Source organism: Tursiops truncatus, chromosome 1 (genome assembly GCF_011762595.2).
Source record: "Tursiops truncatus isolate mTurTru1 chromosome 1, mTurTru1.mat.Y, whole genome shotgun sequence".
Lineage (NCBI taxonomy): Eukaryota > Metazoa > Chordata > Mammalia > Artiodactyla > Delphinidae > Tursiops > Tursiops truncatus.
Window position 1 is genome coordinate 86,452,301 of NC_047034.1, and position 19,812 is coordinate 86,472,112.

The following is a 19,812-nucleotide window of genomic DNA, read 5'->3' on the forward strand; positions in this document are numbered from 1 at the left end:
ATATGATCACAAGAAGAATTAGGACCAGCTGAGGTTTACTATAAACATACCCTTGATATGATGCGGATGGTTATCTAGAGCTGAAGGAAGAGCACACCAAATACCTGAACGTCTTCCAGATTTCGTTTACACTGAAAAAGATTCTAGAATCTCAGTTTGTAGCTTCAGCCCACTAAAACCTAGTGTGGTGTAGGAGAGAACAATGGATTAGGATTCAGAAGATCTGGATTCTAGTCCCCATTTGGAAAAGGAGTAACTGTTGTGACACTGGTATGCCATTGAGCTTCTCCAGACCTCAATTTCCACTGTAGGTAATTAACATTTGCTCTGTCTATCTAATATAATAAGACAATGAGGTAACTTTAGTTAATTATCCCTCCTTCTTTTTCCTTTGTCCTAGCTTGCAACATTTGATCTGCCCTAGCATTTTCCTGTATGTACTTCTCTACCCCAGATGCTGGAGAAGTTGCTAGCAAGCAAAGGCAGTGAGAAACTTCCCCTTCCTGCTACATTCTAGCAAAGAAATGAAAGGTTTCACAGTCATTGCTAATCAAGATTACATGGAATTGATGAAATCATTAAAAGTGCAAGGAAGAGTTCTGGTTGCCAGGCAAGGCAGCACAGCTATTGTGTATCCATGATTATGGAAACAGGGTATAAATAAAAATCAATAGTAAGATACCTCATTTTAGTCAATAGCTTAAACCTTTTCCGCTTGTCTCCCTCTTCATTCAAGCAACTGAACTATATACAATGGAAACAGATCTGGTTTATAGTTACTGAGGACACCTGGTTTTCAATTCAAACTGTTGTACAGATACTGAGTAGCCAGAAAAGGAGAGTGCAAATTTTCAATAATTGCCTAGAGAGGCCCAAGCCTCTCTCATTAAAAATCTGGGGGAAGGGTTTGAGATTCCTAGACCAGGTGACTATTAAACCCCTCTGGACTTTTAAGATTATGATTCTGTTTTCTCAAAGGGAAAAAAAGATTTATAATATCAAGGGTGACACAACCACAACCAAAAAAATCTACCAAGAGGGAAAATGAACATAGCACTCCTGTGTTTTGTTTTGTTTTGTTTTCCTTTGCGGTACGCGGGCCTCTCACTGTTGTGGCCTCTCCCGTTGCAGAGCACAGGCTCCGGATGCGCAGGCTCAGCGGCCATGGCTCACGGGCCTAGCCGTTCCACGGCATGTGGGATCCTCCCGGACCGGGGCACGAACCCGTGTCCCCTGCATCGGCAGGCGGACTCTCAACCACTGCACCACCAGGGAGGCCCAGCACTCCTGTGTTTTAAGTTAAACAGTTTTATACAAAATAGAAAGGTCACAGGACACATAATGATGATGTAGCTGACTGAATTTCCTCATTTATTAAAGAACAGAAATAAATTTTGCTTAAAAATTTTAAAAACGACATTAAAACTTAGTTTATCTTTCCACTGAATAAAACTGAGAAGACTGGCTTTCAGATCATATATTTATTTAAAAAAATAAATGGATCGACAAAGTTACCACATTATTATGCATGCTAACAGGATTTCCCAAGCCCATGAGATACCATTTCTTGAGCAATAAAAAAAAATGACTTCCTCAATAATGTAAAGATAGGAAACCTTTCAATCCAAATTCAAGATCTTTATCACTAGGTTCCACCTCACAAGATATATCTGTGCCACAAGCTGAGCTCCTCAGTAAAGAAAGCTTGAGAAGATACTAAACAAGGACGTCACTAAAAGATGATGATTTGTTAAAATTATAAAGCAACCATCTTTTGGCCTGCAAATATTCTACATTAGAAATCTCCACCACTGGGGATCTGCTCCCCATGATAATTTTACTATGAATCCAGGATAATTACAAACACATGGCATTTTTTTCTTGCATGCTTTCTTGGGCCAACCCTGTTTGACAACATGTACAATTTACGGGATGGAACTTGAAACTCCCATTCTCACACAGGGATAGTTAAGGAGTGTTACCAATAACAAAGAATAAAAGTTATATATAACGTTGGTTACTATAAATTATATTTGTTCTTAACCACCCCATTCTCCTTAATATGTTCAGATTCTTTCGGGCAGAAAACATGAGTTTCCTATAACATCAATTACATCATTAATGATGATTAGAATGAGCTGTAGAGACCTTGATTCTGAAGACATGTATGTGCAGGTGAGACGCAATCTGATTGCAAACACTGACACAGTAGCGAATCAAATCAAAGAAAGAGAAGACCTAAAAAAAAAAAAAAAGATACTATTAGATTCTCAGGAATCTGCTTAGGCCATCCCTAAGATTCCTGAAAGCCAAGAGGAGAGGCTTCTTTCTTATTTTGAAATTTACCTTCAATTCCATAAAATTTAATAACTCAATTTCCTCAAAGATTCTTCCTTTACACCAAGGAGCAACAAACTTAGTGAATATTTTAGGCTTTGTGGACCATACTCTCTTTGTCACAACTGCTCAACTCTGCCACTGTAGCATGAAAGCAGCCACAGACAATACATAAATGAATGGCCATGACTGTGTTCCAATAAAACTATTTACAAAAACTGGCCATTGGCCCACAAGCTGTAGTCTGCCAACTCCTGCTTTACAGTTAGAAATATGGAATTTATGAGCCAGGATGTAGGCAGGACTAATAAGAATAATACAAAAAATGACTCAAAGATGAAGCCATGAGGAACTCCCACGAAGTCCCATAAATGTGGTTTTCTAGTATTCTAAATCATTACAATTATACGATCTGTCTCTCAGGACTGGCCCACTGAAACAGAAAACAAGTACCCTTCAAATCATGAAATAGAACACAGTACAAAACTTACCAGGGCTATCCAAAGTACAATATATTCATCAATAAAGCTGTTAAAATATTGGTCCAGAAACAAAAGTGCTGGACCTATGAATGCTGTGTCATGCAAATGCATTTCACTTTTAGTCATGTGTGCCACCTATGAATAAAGAGAATCGGTGATGTAGGCAGGCATTTCCATATTAAAGCAATTGTGAGCTACACAGTAAATCAGTATTGTGATCAAATATCAAGTTTCAAGAATTCTTTAGCAATATCTGTTGAACTTTCAAAACTAAAACAACAACAAAAAGTGGGTGTGAGAGCTATACACCGAAGGTATATACCATGCCAACTAAGTCCCCCTAAATATGCTTTTCACAAGGAGCCTTGAGTGTACAGAATGAGAATGAAGAATGAGAATGAAGAATGTGGATAGAAAGAAGAGTTGTAGAGGTTTAAGGAGCTTCTGGTAATCTCAAATTGTAGCTTCATGTAAGAGTAAAAATGGCTCCCATATTGACATCAAGAGATTTTGATTAGAGGACAGCAAACTCTAGAACTGCTTAGGAAATTATGAAATGAAAACTATGGCCATAAAACCAAAATAAGATGAAAGTTAAAAAGAAAACAGACAAAAACTCTGGTGCTTACCACAAGCTTATTGGTGATTTTGGCAGATACAAAACCAAATGTCAATATATAAAGACAGGGATGCTTTTCAAAAAGCTGAACTGCTGATTTCTTGTAGATCATTGCAGCTAATGTAATTACTGATCCAATATGGAGAAAAGGAGAAAGGACACTTGTTCCCTGTACAGAGTAAAGAGAAGTGAGGAGTTAGTGGTATTCTATACCGATTTGCTTGATGGAAGACAGATCAACTTGAACTTCTAAGAACCTCACGGTGTCTGAGAGCCAGCAGCTTTTATAACTGAATACCAGAACAGCTGAGGAAAAGCAGCAGCATGGATTAGTTAGGCACAAACTGAGGATTTTACCTAAGAGGGCAGACATTTTACAAAGCAGATAGCACTTAAAAAAAAAAAATATATATATATATATATATGTGTATAAAAGTGTGTGTCTGCATGCACAAAAAATATGCAAATAAAAGCATATAAATGTATACATGTGTAAATAAAACTGAGAAGTTTCAGGGGTTTTTTTAAGACTAAGTGGAAACTCTCAATTAACAATGATTTTAATTAATTCAAATAACAATTCAAATGAAAAACAAAGTGACTACAAAACTAAGTCCTAGCACAATCACTGGAAATCTTAAGAAATACTTACTGCTATCGTTGATCCATTTTTTCCAACACCACCTGTGAAGATTACACGGAAGTAATTTGTACAGGAAAATATGGTCCCTGCTACAGTACAAAGCGCAGGAAAAATTTTCATTTGAATATTCAGCACTGGAATCTTTAATGGGTAGAGAGAGAAAACAATTAATATATATATATAAATCAAAATAAGAAAACAAAGCAAACATTTGATTCATATTCTGATATATTCTCCATTCCTTCTAGTTTAGTAAATACTTAAATTGATGGAAGTTTCCCTAACCTTTCCATTATAAACAATATAAAGTCTCAAGAAATGAGAGACTACATAAAAATTAATCTGACTTCTGATACCAACTTAAAAAAAAATAACTGATCCAACTTTATTAGCTCGTGTCATAGCTAAATAAGATTCACCTAATGCATCCCAGAAATCTCGCAATGATGAACCAGGCTATCTTCTGGCCTTTTAATAAAAGAAGTGTACTTTTCCTTTATCTTTGTGCATTTTTTGAACTCTACTGCTAAATCTGTAATTCGTTACTAATTGTTATGAGAGAAAGCATGGAGCATAAAGGACTAGAAATATTTGCAACTAGATTTAAAAAATCTGCAAACTAGAGAATTCCCAATTCCAAACTGTTAGAATACAGCCAGCTAGTAAAAGTAGAAAGCAACTAAGAAGGCATTCATATTCAAGGAGCTTCTGTAATCTCAAATTGTAGCTTCACATAAGAGTAAAAACAGCTCCCATGTTGATGTCAAGAGATTCTGATTGGAGCAGAGCAAACTCAGGGACAGGACGAAAAATATGTGAAGCACACCCAAGCAGGTACAGCTCTATAATTGTGAATCCGAAACTTTAACATATGTTTACTTTTCAGAAGAAGTAAATAATAAATTTTTACAGTATATGAAAATATGAATTGATTTACCTAAAGTAAGGGGGGCTGAATGGTTTGAGATCATGTATCTAACCTTGTGAACACAATATACCTCATTTAAAATTAAATACACTTGTATAATACTAAATCCTAAAAATCATTTAAGATTTTCTTTCTTTCTGCACATCTCTTTTTAGCTTTTCTGAAGTCTCCAATTTTGTCCAATATGGACTGAAAAGAAAGGAATAGTAAAATGATAGATTCTATTAAGTGAAACAAATGACCCTAGGAATAAGATTCCAAAAGCCCACAGTAGTTTAATAGGCAATGAGTTCTTACAATGAAGACATTTTAATCAGGGCTGTCTACACTTTTTAGGGATGCCATCTGCTTACACTTTTAAAATCAAATAAGAATGTGACACTTCTTATTTTTTGTATGTATAAAACCCTGGTAAAATTGATAGATATAAAATTTAATGTTTAGCTACTCTATTTCTTTAAAACTCTCAAGAACTCAGTTTATTTACACAACTCTACGACCTCTTGCAAAACTGCAGTCTAAAAAAACAGGGAAATCAACAATTCAAATTTCAAGTTGTACTGTGGCAGTGTTTAATTTTCTAAAATGAAATAGGTCAACTTAAAAATTAAGCCCAGAACTTCACGGAGCATCTTAAATTGTCTCCTTCCTTCTCTAACTGATCTCCAAACCCTACAGTCCAAGCTCAGAGCTTGTTTTCAATAAAGGAGAAAATCAACACCATGGTTGCTTTGAACTCCAAGAGACTTTTTTGCTCCAGTTCAGAAAACTAAGGATATTACAATCTAAGTCTGATGCACCTGGCTGAAATTCAATATTCTGTCTAGTTTCCTTTTCCCTCCAAAGACAAAGGACCTGTCTGGCAAAGGAGGAAATACTACACTCACTTAGATTTCAAAAGAAGTGAAGCATTAATCCATTACAGGGGCATGCCTGTATTAAGGCCAGGGCACTAAACAAGTGCCAACTCTAGTGTAGCAGTAATCTGTGCCACAACTGAACTGCATTGCATCACAAATGTGTTTAAAATTTGGTGAAAATGCTTTAGGATCACGGAAATTTTTGCTCTCTGAAAGAACAAAGGATAAACAGCAACATTACGAAAGCCAGGCAAATTAGTAAATGGCTTGGACCACAAACCAAGTAAGCAAGCTATAGACGTAGGGGCAAAGAATCATAAACATTCTTAGGGCCCTCTTCACTTCTGTCATATATGATAGCTACATACACCAAAACATAAGCTCCTGAATGTAGGTTTATGTTTGAATTGATTTTTAGAACCCTGGATATTGTAGGTGCTCAGTATAAACTTATCAAATAGATTAAGATGTTCTCCCTTTCTCTCTCTACGTAGAATGTCTTTTTTTGAAATACTACCGTATTTCAAAATACGTGACACACCTTGCCATCACGTTAAGAAGAAAAAAGGAAGTTAGCTACAACAAAATGAGGCAACATGAAGGGAAAGCGGAAGTCAGAGGAACCCCAAGTCTCACCAGGTGATCACTTAAAAATCAGCACTGATCAATCACTTTTAAAAAGTATTAAAATTATTGCCATTTTTACCTCACACTGAAGATCAAGGAGGGTGGACACATTGTCCTTCCCAATCTTTCTTTCTGTCCTCAGCCTCCTGGAACATATCCAGGGTGATCAAAGTGCATCCACTCTATAGAAACAGCCAGAAAGCTGTACTAAAAACACTTTTATCTCAGGCCTACCCAGAATGTCAATGGTCTTTGAGACTGGGAAGAATAAGAACTCCCTTGGGTCATGGTGTCTGCTCTACAGCTAGGGTAAAATCCTCTGGATTCATGCCATAAAATTATGTAGCCAAATAATATCAGTTTAATGTAGTTCATTTTTCAGAGATTAAAAAAAATCTTAAATTCTCAGGTGTACCAGATTAAATGGACACAGATTTTGGTTTAATCGTTTGGATTAATGCAGAGTATCAGTTACTAAGCTGTTAGACAAGTTTTCTTATGAGCATAATAAAATATTCTTACAGGCTTTGTAAATTTCAGCAGAAACAGAAAGTATCATTTTGAGATTAGATACTTCCTTCCAAAGAATGTGGGAATGCCTGTTTATAATGTCTGATTTAGTTAAGTATAAAGCCACTACTTAAGTCTTTTAGTTTAAGAATGAGATACAAATAAATTACACTATATAGCACGTCTTCAGTTCTACCTAATGAATTCTGAAACTTCACCTGTAGTAACACCCACCATTTGCCTTAACTGGATTCCAGAAGGTGTCTCCTGGTTTATTACACGTTTAATCTACTACTACTTTTTTTTTTTTTTAATTTTTATCTTTGGCTGCATTGGGTCTTTGTTGCTGCACATGGTCTTTCTCTAGTTGTGGCGAGCGGGGGCTACTTTGTTGTGGTGCGTGGGCTTCTCATTGCGGTGGCTTCTCTTGTTGTGGAGCATAAGCTCTAGGCACGCTGGCTTCAGTAGTTGCAGCACATGGGCCCTAGAACACGTGGGCTTCAGTAGCTGCAGCACACGGGCTCAGTAGTTGTGGCTTGCGGGCTCTAGAGCACAAGCTCAGTAGTTACGGCGCACGGGCTTAGTTGCTCTGTGGCATGTGGGATCTTCCCGGACCAGGGATCAAACCTGTGTCCCCTGCATTGGCAGGTGGATTCTTAACCACTGCGCCATCAGGGAAGTCCTCAGCTACTACTTTTAAAAGAATCAAATGTCAGTGAAAGTAACTGTGAGGGGATTTTATGGGTCCCTTCCAAAGTGATGACATTCTTTTCTTAAAGAGTTATATATATGATAGAAGATAGTTCCAAGACATCCCAAAAGGATATATTCTTTTAGGGAAGCAATACACAAAAAAAGTCTTGTTTTTTGCAATGTGTAAACCATATACTAACTTTTGTGCATGAAAATAATTTCTTTCCGTAAAAAAGGGCGGGGGAACCAAAACACAAACCATGCACACACAAAAAACCCAACCAACCAAAACCAACAAAAACTAACTACAACCTTTGGTAAAAAAACATCTCTGGGCTTCCCTGGTGGCACAGTGGTTGAGAGTCCGCCTGCTGATGCAGGGGACACGGGTTCGTGCCCCGGTCCGGGAAGATCCCGCATGCCGCGGAGCGGCTGGGCCCGTGAGCCATGGCTGCTGAGCCTGCGCATCCGGAGCCTGTGCTCTGCAACTGGAGAGGCCACAACAGTGAGAGGCCCGCGTACCGCAAAAACAAAACACAAAAAACAAAACTCTTTGAATTAAAAAAAAAGGCAAGAAATGGGTAATCAGTAAGCAGTAGATAGAAATCACTTACCTTTGCAAAACAGCTGATTTTCTAAAATCAGCTTTAAGAAGACATTTGCACTGTTTTTGTTTGTTTTTACTATAAAGTTGCTTTCTTAAGTATCAGTAAAAGTCTTCTAATAAGGATTTGGAAGGCAATTTCCATTTCATGGCCTCAACCTCAAAAGAGATAAAAATTTCACAGCTAGGCCCTAAATATCTTCTCTCCATTTTGGCACACAAATAAATCAGAGCACTGCATGTAGTAGTCTTTCCTGAATGAACACAATGCAATTCAAAACAGCATATTCAGCAATGAGCCCACAGGGCCAAGGATAAAGAAAAAAAGAAATACAGTGGTTTGAAGTCAATTATGGGAATCTGTACTGAAATCTGCTCAAAGAACCCAGAGTATTTCTCTAAGCCTCCGAATATCACCAGAAAAGTCCAGTCCTTTCCTTTTATTTTAATGATGGTAACAGTAGAACCAACGATGCTAATAATAAGACAGTGGCCCGTGAATCTCTTTCCCTACTGCAACCTCCATTTCAGTCTTGGATCTGAGAGTTCCTCAGATTACTTTTTAAAAACATATAATAAAAAAGAATGATTATATTATCTTAATTGCCAATAAAGATAGGATAAAATATTTGATCCTTTTAAAAGAAAAAAAAATTACATGTTATGTACATGTATAGATTGTGTATATAAATTCTAATAAAGAAAGGTGACAAGTTTACCTGAAGCAAATTTGCTACCAGGCACCACCTAAAAATTATGGATATGTGTATAGCCTGCATGAATACATAACTGCACTGAAAACAATGCTTTCTGTACCTCCATGCTGATACAGATAATTAGGGGTATATACCTGATGCTGACTTGATTTTGGATGATTAAGCCAGAAATCCCATTTTTTTTGTTACTGATATGCTGAAACATTAAAGGTAATTTATATGTGTGTAAGATATGCAAAATAATTTTGGAGGGGGAGAGATCTTGGTATAAAACACAAAGCCTATGAAAATAATAATCAATATAGTGAAGAAATTAAAAAAAAATTAAGTGGGAGGTAGGCTTTAGGCTTTATTACCTAGTTTCAGGAAAAGAAAATCTTTTCTTTCCTTCTTCTACAGCCAAATTGTTTAAAACTATTAACTATTTAATAGTTTTATAGCTATTTATAACTGCTAACTATTTAACCTACACAAGAGCAAAAGTAGTAACATTCTAGTGAAATCCAAGATCTATAGATATAGATCTATATGTATACAGTGTGTATGTATCTATAGACCTCAGATGTCACTAGAGACAGTATTGACTTTTGAGACTAATGTGTAAAAAAAGATGTGATTTTGAATGATATTATGTACATGAATGAACAGTTTCAGAATTTTCCTGGTTGACTATGGATTTTCTTTATTCCTTCATCTTCTCTCTCCTCACAACACTATCCTCCCAACAAAAGGCATTAAACAATTTCTGGTAATAGATACTTAGGGAAGCATGTTAATTACACTTCCTTAAGTATCTAATTTACCATCATAAAGTGAGTTAGGTAAGGGAAAAATCTTGCTCAGTAAATTTCCCTTATACTTTAAAATTAATCTGATTTTTATGAACTGTGTTTGTTTAGGAGTAGCAAACATGCCAACTGTAAGAGCAGCAACAACTTCTATTGAGGGCTCATTATTTGATAGGCACTGGTCTGAGTGCTTTACACATACCCATTTAATACACAAAATAACCTTATAAGACAGGTACTATTATTGTCTTCATTTTACAGAGAAGAAAACTAAGCCACAAGAGTTGAATAACAGATCAAGTTCATACAGTAGGCAGTGAAGCCAGGATCAAACTCAGGCAGTCTGGTTCCTGAGACTGTGTTCTTGGCCCCCGTATTATATATATTATATTCGCTCTTTCAGAAGTTTGTGGAAAAGAACTTGTGTTTGTAGGGGTGACTGTATTTCAAGTCAAGTTGAAAATCAAGGTCCTGGCTTGTGAAAACAATCCTAAGGCACTGATTTCAATAAGCACTTATTCTGTTCTGGGGCCAGAGTTAATTTACTACCAAGATTTGTTACTCAGCTTTAAGCATATAACGGAGAAATTAGTAGACTCATGTAGCTCAGAAAGAGAATAAAATATTTGGTTTAATCTTGTCATTGGTTAACTTGATACACTACCTGCTGTTTCCTCAGCTGTAAAATAGGACGACAAATAATAATTCTGATAGCCTTCAAAAATAACCCTGAAATGGACCTACTGTACAACATAACCCCAAGTAGTAAAATTCACTATGCCCTAAAGAGAAGTTTGTGTCCTATCATTGCTGTGACTTTTTGTTTCCAGAAAGAATAAAATAATTTTACATATCATCCTTTAACTGGATTATACTATATTAGAAAAACACAAGCAAAAGACAACATGCATTATATGGGATACACAATGTGCAGAGTTACCATAGATTGCCAAAAAGGTGGTCCTCCAATCACTGCCAGCAAATGCATGATTATTATGAAGATTTGCACTTCAGTCACATCAATTCTGATTAGGTACAAAAAATCCAAAAAAGCAGAATTACTCAAAACAATTTCAGGTTAATTACTTGCAAGCTTAGCAGCATTCCTCTATCATGCACAATAGAAAAAAATCTCAAATATTGAGGAAAGGGGAGAAGGAGGTGTCAAAAATTTGTTATGAGCAAAATCAAATAAAATCCAGAGCGTTTTAATTTCATTTGATGAATTTCACAGAGCAATAAAAACCCCTCCTTTCTAAAGAAAATTTCTGACTCATTGAAGTTGGGCTGAAACTACAGCTTAACCTTTCTCACCAAAAAAAAAAAAAAAAAAAAAAAAGAAAAGAAAAAAGTGTGTGTGTATTAAATTTTGAATGTCAAGCAGAGGATTGCATTGTACTGCTATATAATATGAGATCTTCAAATAAGTGCTTTGTAGTATCAAATGGAAGAAATGGCGAGCTTTTACTAAAGTAACATAAATCTCTGATACCTTGGCAAAACTTACTGCCCTTTAGATATATTCATTTAATGCCTTCCATGATGTGGGTGTGAAAAAAAAAATTCACCCAATTCTCAATCAAATTCTTACGCTTATTAGGTCAACTACTCTAAGACGTCTAGAAAGAAGATACTGAAAGCAGCCAAGAATTAGCTTTGAGGTTGCTGAAAATGATCTTATAGTCAAGAAGAGACAAACCTGGTACAAAAACAGGGCAGTAGAAATTAGAAGCCTGAAAGTCTGAAAAAAGAATATGGGCATATTCTGAAGACTGAGGAGCAAAGCAAAAACTGGTGTTCCTTTCCCTCTGTAAACTAGCACTTTTTATAATCTTGAGATTGTCATTCTCAGATTACTGGATCCAAATGCCTTTTAATTTTTTTACTGATTTACGCTACAGATATGCTTGCACAAAATGTCTGTACAAGGTTATTTATTACAGCATTATTAATAGTTGCAAAACTTTAAAAATATCTCTCAATGAGGGAGTAGTTATAGAAATTATGGTACTTCCATACAGTGAACTATTGGGTAGCTTTTAAAAAAAGAGTGGGGTAGCTCTCTAGTGGTGACATGGAAAAATATCAAAGTTATATTGGGTGAAGAAAAATGCTGCAGAATGTGTATATGAACTTTTTGCATAAAAAAAGAAGAAAAATAATATTACATTTTAATTTTTGCTGATAATTACATAACAAATTTCTGGAAAGATACATTACAAACTAAGAACAGTGGGTACCTATTGGAGAGGACAGTGTGGGAACTGGACAGCTGGAGATGAGGATGAGAAGGAGACTATTCACTGCACACCTTTTTTATAATGTTAGTTTTTAAACAAAGTGAATAATTTATCTATTAAGAAGGTAAACTTAAAAAAAAATTCAGTCTAAGAAAACTGATAGCAACAACAGCAAGGGGGTTCAAATCCCAGAGCAGAATAGAGCCCCCATTTCTAAAATTGATACTTCAAGCAGACAATCTATCATGTGAGCTTAAGACATGTAAGTTTTATGCTCATAATAAATAACCAGATTGAGACCAATCTCTCACAACTAAAAAAAATTATCTTTGATTGCTCAAGAATGTTTTTTAAATAGAAGCATATTAAGCTGCAAACATATAGTGATGTAGTTATCTTGATATACACATTTATTGAAAAAAAAATGGACTGAATTAGGCTCAAAAGAATCTGTAGAGCTGACCTGGTGAGTGATGTTGCCAATAAGGGGAATTACACTCAGTAGCAGACTCAGGAGACTAAGCAGGTGTCAAAGATGATCGACTCTGTCTTGGGTGGAGGAGGGTAGACATCTTACAACATTTTGCTGGATATGTGAAGTAGCCTTTTGGGAGGGGAAGGGCCAGAAGTATAGAATTACAAAATAAAAATGGAGGGAACCTCATGCAATTAATCTTTGTACCTTGGATGAATGTAAGTAAAAGAGATTAGGAAACATGAAAGATCTTTACAAAGCCCAAACTGGGATTCCTGGGAAATTTTTATGGATTAGCCTGTTTGGAAATTTTGGAAGACAGAATTCTGTAAACCGTTCAGATATTATCACTGAATTTAGATCAACAATGCCTTAATGTTAGGAGGGAGAGTCAGGGAAAACTTACTTACCAGTTGGTAGTTAGTTAAGAACATTTTTTCCTGTGTGATTATCTGATTTAGCGGAATACTCTGTACTCCAGGATAAAACCCTCCTGCTCTGAATCATGAGAATTGCCTATCACCACTTCTAGATGTGTGGCTCTAATCTTGACTGTCAATGAAAAAACGCGCAGTGCGAGGCCATCCCGAAAGAGAGAAACTAAGCAAGCTAAGTGGGACAGGTGGCAGAAATGATTAACAGTGAACAAGAGTTAATGATTCTGTTTAGAAGAGAAGTGGTTACCTGACAGTCCATTTTTCCACCCTTCCACTAAGAAGTCTCTCAATATGGGTTGAATTTACTGTAACACATATTAGGAGGGGGCTCATTTTATGCTTTTTGGCTATGCAGGAAAGACATAATTATCTAGAGAATATTATATAAGGCAGGAATTTGGCATTTATGTAGTCACTTGTTATTTCCAAAATAATAACATGGGTGATAATATTTCCAAGTGTTGGAACTATTTCTCTAAAACAAAAACAAACAAAAAAAACAACCTCCACAACTACACCAAAAATAAGCCCTTCAAGGGACAAGGGCTATGTGGTAGAAAACCACCTAAAACACCAGAGTGACTTTTTAAAAAAGACATGGGAAAACAAATCTTTTAACTATAGCATTAGATTTTCACAGCCTAAAAGTTTCAGAGGGGGGAAATTAGACGATAATAAACATAATTTACTATAACCATGAAAGTATTTAAATATCTTGACTTGTATTGCTTAAATAATTTCTTATTTCTACTTTATTTTAGTATAGGTTTTGTCAAAGGACAAAAAGAACTTTCCCAACTGCTGTGGATAATCCATGAGTACTCTGGTCAGAACACACTTAAATTACTACAACAAGCCAGCAACAAACAACCCATTCTAATGGTTGTCACAGAAGAAAGGTGGAGAAAAGCAAACCAGTTGTGGAGATTGAGCTCTCCCATCTTTCTGACAGGGGAGCTGTAAGTGTGGCAGTCCACAGTGAAAATAACCTTCAACACTCATAACAAATCCCTTGGGCCCATCACTCCTTACAACATCCTAATGGTCAACTAAATAAGAGGTAAAGATATCAAGGCGTCCTAAATAAATATGAGTAATTTTAACTTCAACTTGTTTAACTAAAAAGAAATAGAAGCTTTCTAGTTGGAGTGCGGATCCTAGGGAGGCTTCATCACCAGAGAAAGCTTAAAAAGTTCCCTGATCAGGACAGCTATTTCATGAGAAGTACAGCTTTTAAAAGTGATTAAGGGGTGCAACAACTCCAAACCATCTAAGTTAGCTAACTATAAAGAAAATTTCTATTTTGAATGTCTCATTTTTATTTCTTAGTGTTCAGAGAGATTCCTAACAAATGCATTTGGTTTGAATTCCAACAAGACTCAGCATTAACTGAGGAATGTGAAGGGATTTAACTGACATTCTGTGAGCGTTGATAAGCATGTTAATCGTCATTTCCTAGCATTTTCAATATCAGAAATAAGACAATTTAATCTAGTTTTCATCTACATATGGCATATGCATTTCAAAGATATACTTGCAGTTAATTTGGAAACATAATTTTTTAAATTAAACTATACTTGCAGTTAATTTGGAAACATAATTTTTTAAATTAAACTATACATAATAAATATAATTTCGTTGTAACTGGGTTGGCTACCAGCTTGGTTTTAATAGAGAATACGCACTAGGGCTAGATTCGCAATGTCATAGAAATTCTGATTTGTACAATTTGACTTGTTAGCTACTATTTTAAAAGAAGCATTTTGCTTAGAAAGTCATTGAAGGGGGCTGGAGTCTTAGTCAAGGATTAGATTGCTGTTAACTACAGATTTGCAATTATTTGTAAATGGATCTGATGTTCTAGGGAACTTATACATAAGCAGAATATGGTACTCATTATATATTTTACCAGGGTGGGTGAAGTACTAGTAGACCGGAATGAAGATTGACCTAGAAATTAAACATACTGCCTTCCAATATTTTACTTTCTACCCTTCATAAGGGGCAAACTGCGCATGACAAGCTTAATGTTACTAACATTAACTATACAGCTGAGTGACAACTACGAGTATTTTAAAGTCAAGTGTTATATATAGAGAAAGTCTAAGCATCTATTTTTGAGATAAGCTGAATTATTTAAAACAGTATTATCTACCACATGAGTGACTATACAGATCTTTAGACTATCTGAGAAGACTAAAATAAAACAACAACCCACCCAGTGACTTTGAATAAGAGAAAAACAGGCAAAAGCTAGAATAGAACAAGTCCTCTAAGAGGAACTAAAGTTTAGGTCTCAAATTTAAGGGGGCAGCCTATCCTTATCACCTTTGGCAACAGAAAAATTAGAAGACAGTCCTCTCACCTCATTTAGTAGTAATCTCAGAGTTAAATAAAGGGATCATGGACATATTCTTCCTCTCAAAATAGCACAATCAATTTTGAAAGAAATCTGGAAATTATTGGGAATTACTAACACAGGTCTTAAATTGCAACAATAATGATAATAAACACTATGACAAGCACTGTAGTCAGCACATAACATGTTTTACTCTTTTAATCTTTACAACTATCCTAGGAGGTAGGAAATATTACCACCATTTTATAGATGAGGAAATCTGGTCAGATAGGGTAAGTGACTTTTCAAAGGTTACAGAAATGATAAGTGGCAGAGCCTTGAAAGGAATTAGTGTTGTTCCTACACAGTGCTAAAACTCTTCTAATTTTTAGTCTGCTAATCAGCTGGGACAAACATTTGTCATACGTTTTTAACTTGTTATCACTAAGATGTCTGTATGTTTCAGGATGAAGGTTCTTGCATTCTAACACAGTTTTCCCTAAAATGGCAGAATACCACAGGCAATAGCTAACACAGGAAGTTTAGATGCTAATAAATTAAAATAATTTGGAGACAAATTACAAAGAACAACCCTTTCTGAAGCTTATATTTTCCTCTGACTTTGTAAAGAAAAAAGAAAGTACATCTGACAATTTCATTTCAATGACCAAATCAGTTAAAGCAACACACATTAAAAGCAAAGGAAAATCTCTGCAAGTTAGCAACTGATAAAAGTGAAGACAATATATCTGAAGAAAAAATGTATTTCCAAAACATTTTTCAAGATGTTAAAATGCTTTAGTTCTAGAAACATTTTAATAGGAAGGGTTCTATAAACAGAGGGTACTTTGTTATCATAGACAGACAAGGTGAAGGTAAATAATAGTATCCTGACTATTAATTTCTTTAAGAACATTGGTGGAAAAAAACCTTTTGTAAGTTTAATTAATATTAATAAATGAGCTATCAAAAATTATAAATCTAGACAACTGCAGTGAGCATAAAGCTTCAGGTCTTTGGAGAAAGTACCAGAAACAGGTTAAGTGTAAAGGAGTGCTAAAGAATGACACATCCTGAGCTATGCATATTATTCTACTCTAGGTGGGAATCCCACAAATAATTATGCCAATACATTGTAAATTCAATTGAAAATGGCTTTAGTTTTGCTCCTAAAACATGCCTATAGTACTTTTTAGTATACTCCATATTCCAAGTTTATTTGAAAACATGATGTAGGATATCCCTCACTATTGATTTGTCCCCAAAGCCATCATTACTACCACTGAATAACTGGATTTATAATGCAACAAGATACCTTTCAGAAAGAACTGCTATCAGAGACTCACTATTTCTATCATATTATTGAAGCATGTTTGGGTATGGGGACTCAATGCACAAAACCTAATGCTGCCTTGTATTGATAGAATGATCTGTAATATGAACAGTTCCCCAATACTCCCTAAACTGCAAAATTTTTAAAAAAATCTATTTTTCTTGTAAATAAACCTTACCATACTAAAGTGTGAAGGATTCTGGAAAATTCCACTGGGAAACCATTTCTTAATAAATCTTTTTAAACTTTCAAAAGTCATAAGGCCAAAATTACAATTCTAATATGAAAGAAAAAAGATATTATTACTTCCTCTCTTAGCATTAATTAAGGAAATAGGTATTTACCAAAACAAAACAGAAAAAGGAGGGTATTCAAAGAATAACTACAGTAACATGAAAAGCTAAGAATACTTAGTTTTTAAAGCACAACTAAGAGAGGAAAACAGTAAACAAAACAAATAGAAGTGAGAATAGCTTCTAACATTAAATTTTTTATTTTTTTAAAACCAAGATCATTTAATAGAAGCAGAAAAACTAGTACCAGGTTTCTTAAAGAATATTAAGAGAATAAACAGAATTTTTCCTACATTACTATAAAGAGTCCTCTCAACTAACCTATCTAAGGAAAACTCTGCTTGCTTTATTTTGTTAAAAATGTAAATACCAAAAAGTTCTGTTTAATGGTGGAAAGGTATTTGTTTCAAAAATATTTCAGAGCAAAAATGTTACCAGGTACAGTAGGTAAATGGGAGAGAGAATTGTTTTTAGCATCAAATCACCAGAAATATTATATTTCAAAAAATTTTGTTTAATAGGGTGGATTTTTATTGCCCTATATCTTAAAATTATTTGTTTTCTAATAACCTGTTTGTCTGTGAAATACCACAAGAAAACTTGAATTTTTGTTTTTAAATTACTCTGTGCATGACAAAGGTGCTGTCTTTATTGAGTTCACGCCATTGTTCACTGGACAGCATGAATATTCTAGCAGTTACCGTGAAGTTCCAGAACCAAGGACCCAGGGTTCCTGTGAGAAGCTGGCATATTATAATTATGATCTGGGACTCTGTAACATCGAATCTATGCATAAGGAAACAAACATTTCAAAATAACTTTACTCAGAGCTTTTGCTAAAGAGCCCTACTAAAACAAGGTAGCAAAAATAGATTTAAAATGTAGCATTCTCCTTATAAAGACATCTAAAGATTCAATGAAACAATTTATACAGTACAATTACTATCCTTATGCATACAGGTATACTTCTTACCCAAATCAAAACAGTATAAAAGTTTAAAATTTAAAACTGTAATACACCGAATAAATGACTCATAAATAGGCAGCTGGAAACACTGTAACTAAAAATGCAGTCAATTCTTAATTACCTAGGAATGGTGAATACTACTCGCTAAATAATCACACTGTCTGTGACATAGGTCCCCTCAGTGCCAGAACCTATCCAGACTTCCCTGTGGATAGAAATGCTTCCCAGAAGCCCCAGTGGACAGTCATCTATCTATGTGCTTGAAAAACCGCTAATCATCTTATACCCTTCACTTCTCCACACCTCATCCTGCTCCTACCTCTGCTATTTCAGTAAAATTACCACATGGATGTGGAAGGGGCAAGAGGGAAAGTGAAAGTATGACTTCTTTTGATATGGCCACAGCAAAAATCAAATTGGCCATTTCCTTATCCTGTTTCCTGTTTCTAGTCTAAGAATCTTATCATTTTTCCTTTCTCTTCCCTTAATTCCCCATCAGCATTATAACTCTCTACTATATTGGATTAGTTTATTAGTCGTAAAAATAGCTAAAACATCCAATTCAATGGTGACAGAAATAGAGTAGCAGTATAGAACAGGCTTCAAATAAAAACTACATAATCAAAATTAAGAACTGAGGAATGCTAATGAGATAGAAAGAGGTCCATGATTTTACCTGATGATCTGAGAGTTCAAACTACAATCTAGGTTTTACATTAATACAAATGCTGTAGTTGTTTTAGGATATTATCTATAATAATTTGATAAAATTTAAATGGGCAGAGTCCAAATGAATGAATCATTGCTGAGGAAAAAAACAAAACAAAACAGGTAAACTAGAAACTAAAAGGAAAATCTCTGGTATTTAATAATTCATGTGATAAATCTTAAACATTTAAAGATAGGCAGATCCTATACAGCAATTTAGTAGGAAGCTTCCTAATTCTTTTATTTTTTATTGAAGTATAGTTGATTTACAATGTTGTGTTAGTTTCTGGTGTGTAGCAAAGTGATTCAGTTAATAAAATATAATATGTATATATAAAATAACAATATGTATATATAGTATGTATATGTTATATAACATACTTTATAAATAGATAAGTTATATAACATATATTTTTTTCATATTATTTTCCATTATGGTTTATTATAGGATATTGAATATAGTTTCCTGTGCTATACAGTAGGACCTTATTGTTTATCTATTTTATATATAGGAAATTTCCTAATTCTTAATCCACAGAAAGTGGATTACGTATTGGGTTGGCCAAAATGTTCATTCGGGGTCTTCTATAATATCTTACGGAAAAACTCGAAGAAACTTTTTGGCCAACCCAATATAACAGACAACAGTTTTTAATTACTTGGAAGTAGGAGGTCTTTGAATACTTATTCTTTAGAGGTTATTTGGATATGAAGATGAACTGGATTTGTCACACTACTAGTAAATACACAGCCTATTAACTTTTTTCAATTAACTACAGAAAAGAAAAAGCCAGAAGTTATTTACTTACATAGGAATAAATGTTGGTGGCAGGCTTTTTAGCTAATGTAAATGTGAAACCCTAGATGCATGAATTGAAAAATGTCATAAAGTGAAGATACTCTGCCTGCTATAACTATAAATAATAAGCACAGTAGAAATAATATCTATAAAAGTAATAGACTCTCAGAAGGAACCTTAGATATCATGTAATCCAAAACTCTTACGTTACAAATTGGGAAATGAGGCCCACAAAAGTCATGGGCCTTGCCCAAACTGATATACAGATAATTTGGAGATAACACTTGAGGCAAGACACACCGGCCTGAGTTCAATCTATTATAATTCCTTTCTTTTATTCTCTCCCAAAAAGATAACAAGAGTATTTTTTTTCTGAAACGATAACTTAAGAGTTTTACCTTTCACAGTGTGTAAG

The 19,812-nt window shown here is 34.9% G+C and overlaps 1 protein-coding gene across 4 annotated transcripts in view; it reads right to left on the bottom strand.

Moving 5' to 3' along the window:
* Positions 1–1,462: 1,462 nt before the first annotated feature.
* The window catches only part of CEPT1 (choline/ethanolamine phosphotransferase 1), a 36,451-nt gene continuing 18,101 nt past the window's right edge, over positions 1,463–19,812 (bottom strand). For all 4 annotated transcript variants that reach the window (XM_019919704.3, XM_019919703.3, XM_004328752.4 and 1 more), the window contains exons 5-9: positions 10,748–10,832; positions 4,091–4,222; positions 3,449–3,607; positions 2,829–2,954; positions 1,463–2,238 (exon numbers count right to left, since the gene is read on the bottom strand). In XM_019919704.3, coding sequence (XP_019775263.1) covers positions 2,119–2,238; positions 2,829–2,954; positions 3,449–3,607; positions 4,091–4,222; positions 10,748–10,832 — 622 coding nt within the window. In that variant the 3' untranslated portion in view covers positions 1,463–2,118. The remainder of the gene's footprint in view (positions 2,239–2,828; positions 2,955–3,448; positions 3,608–4,090; positions 4,223–10,747; positions 10,833–19,812) is intronic.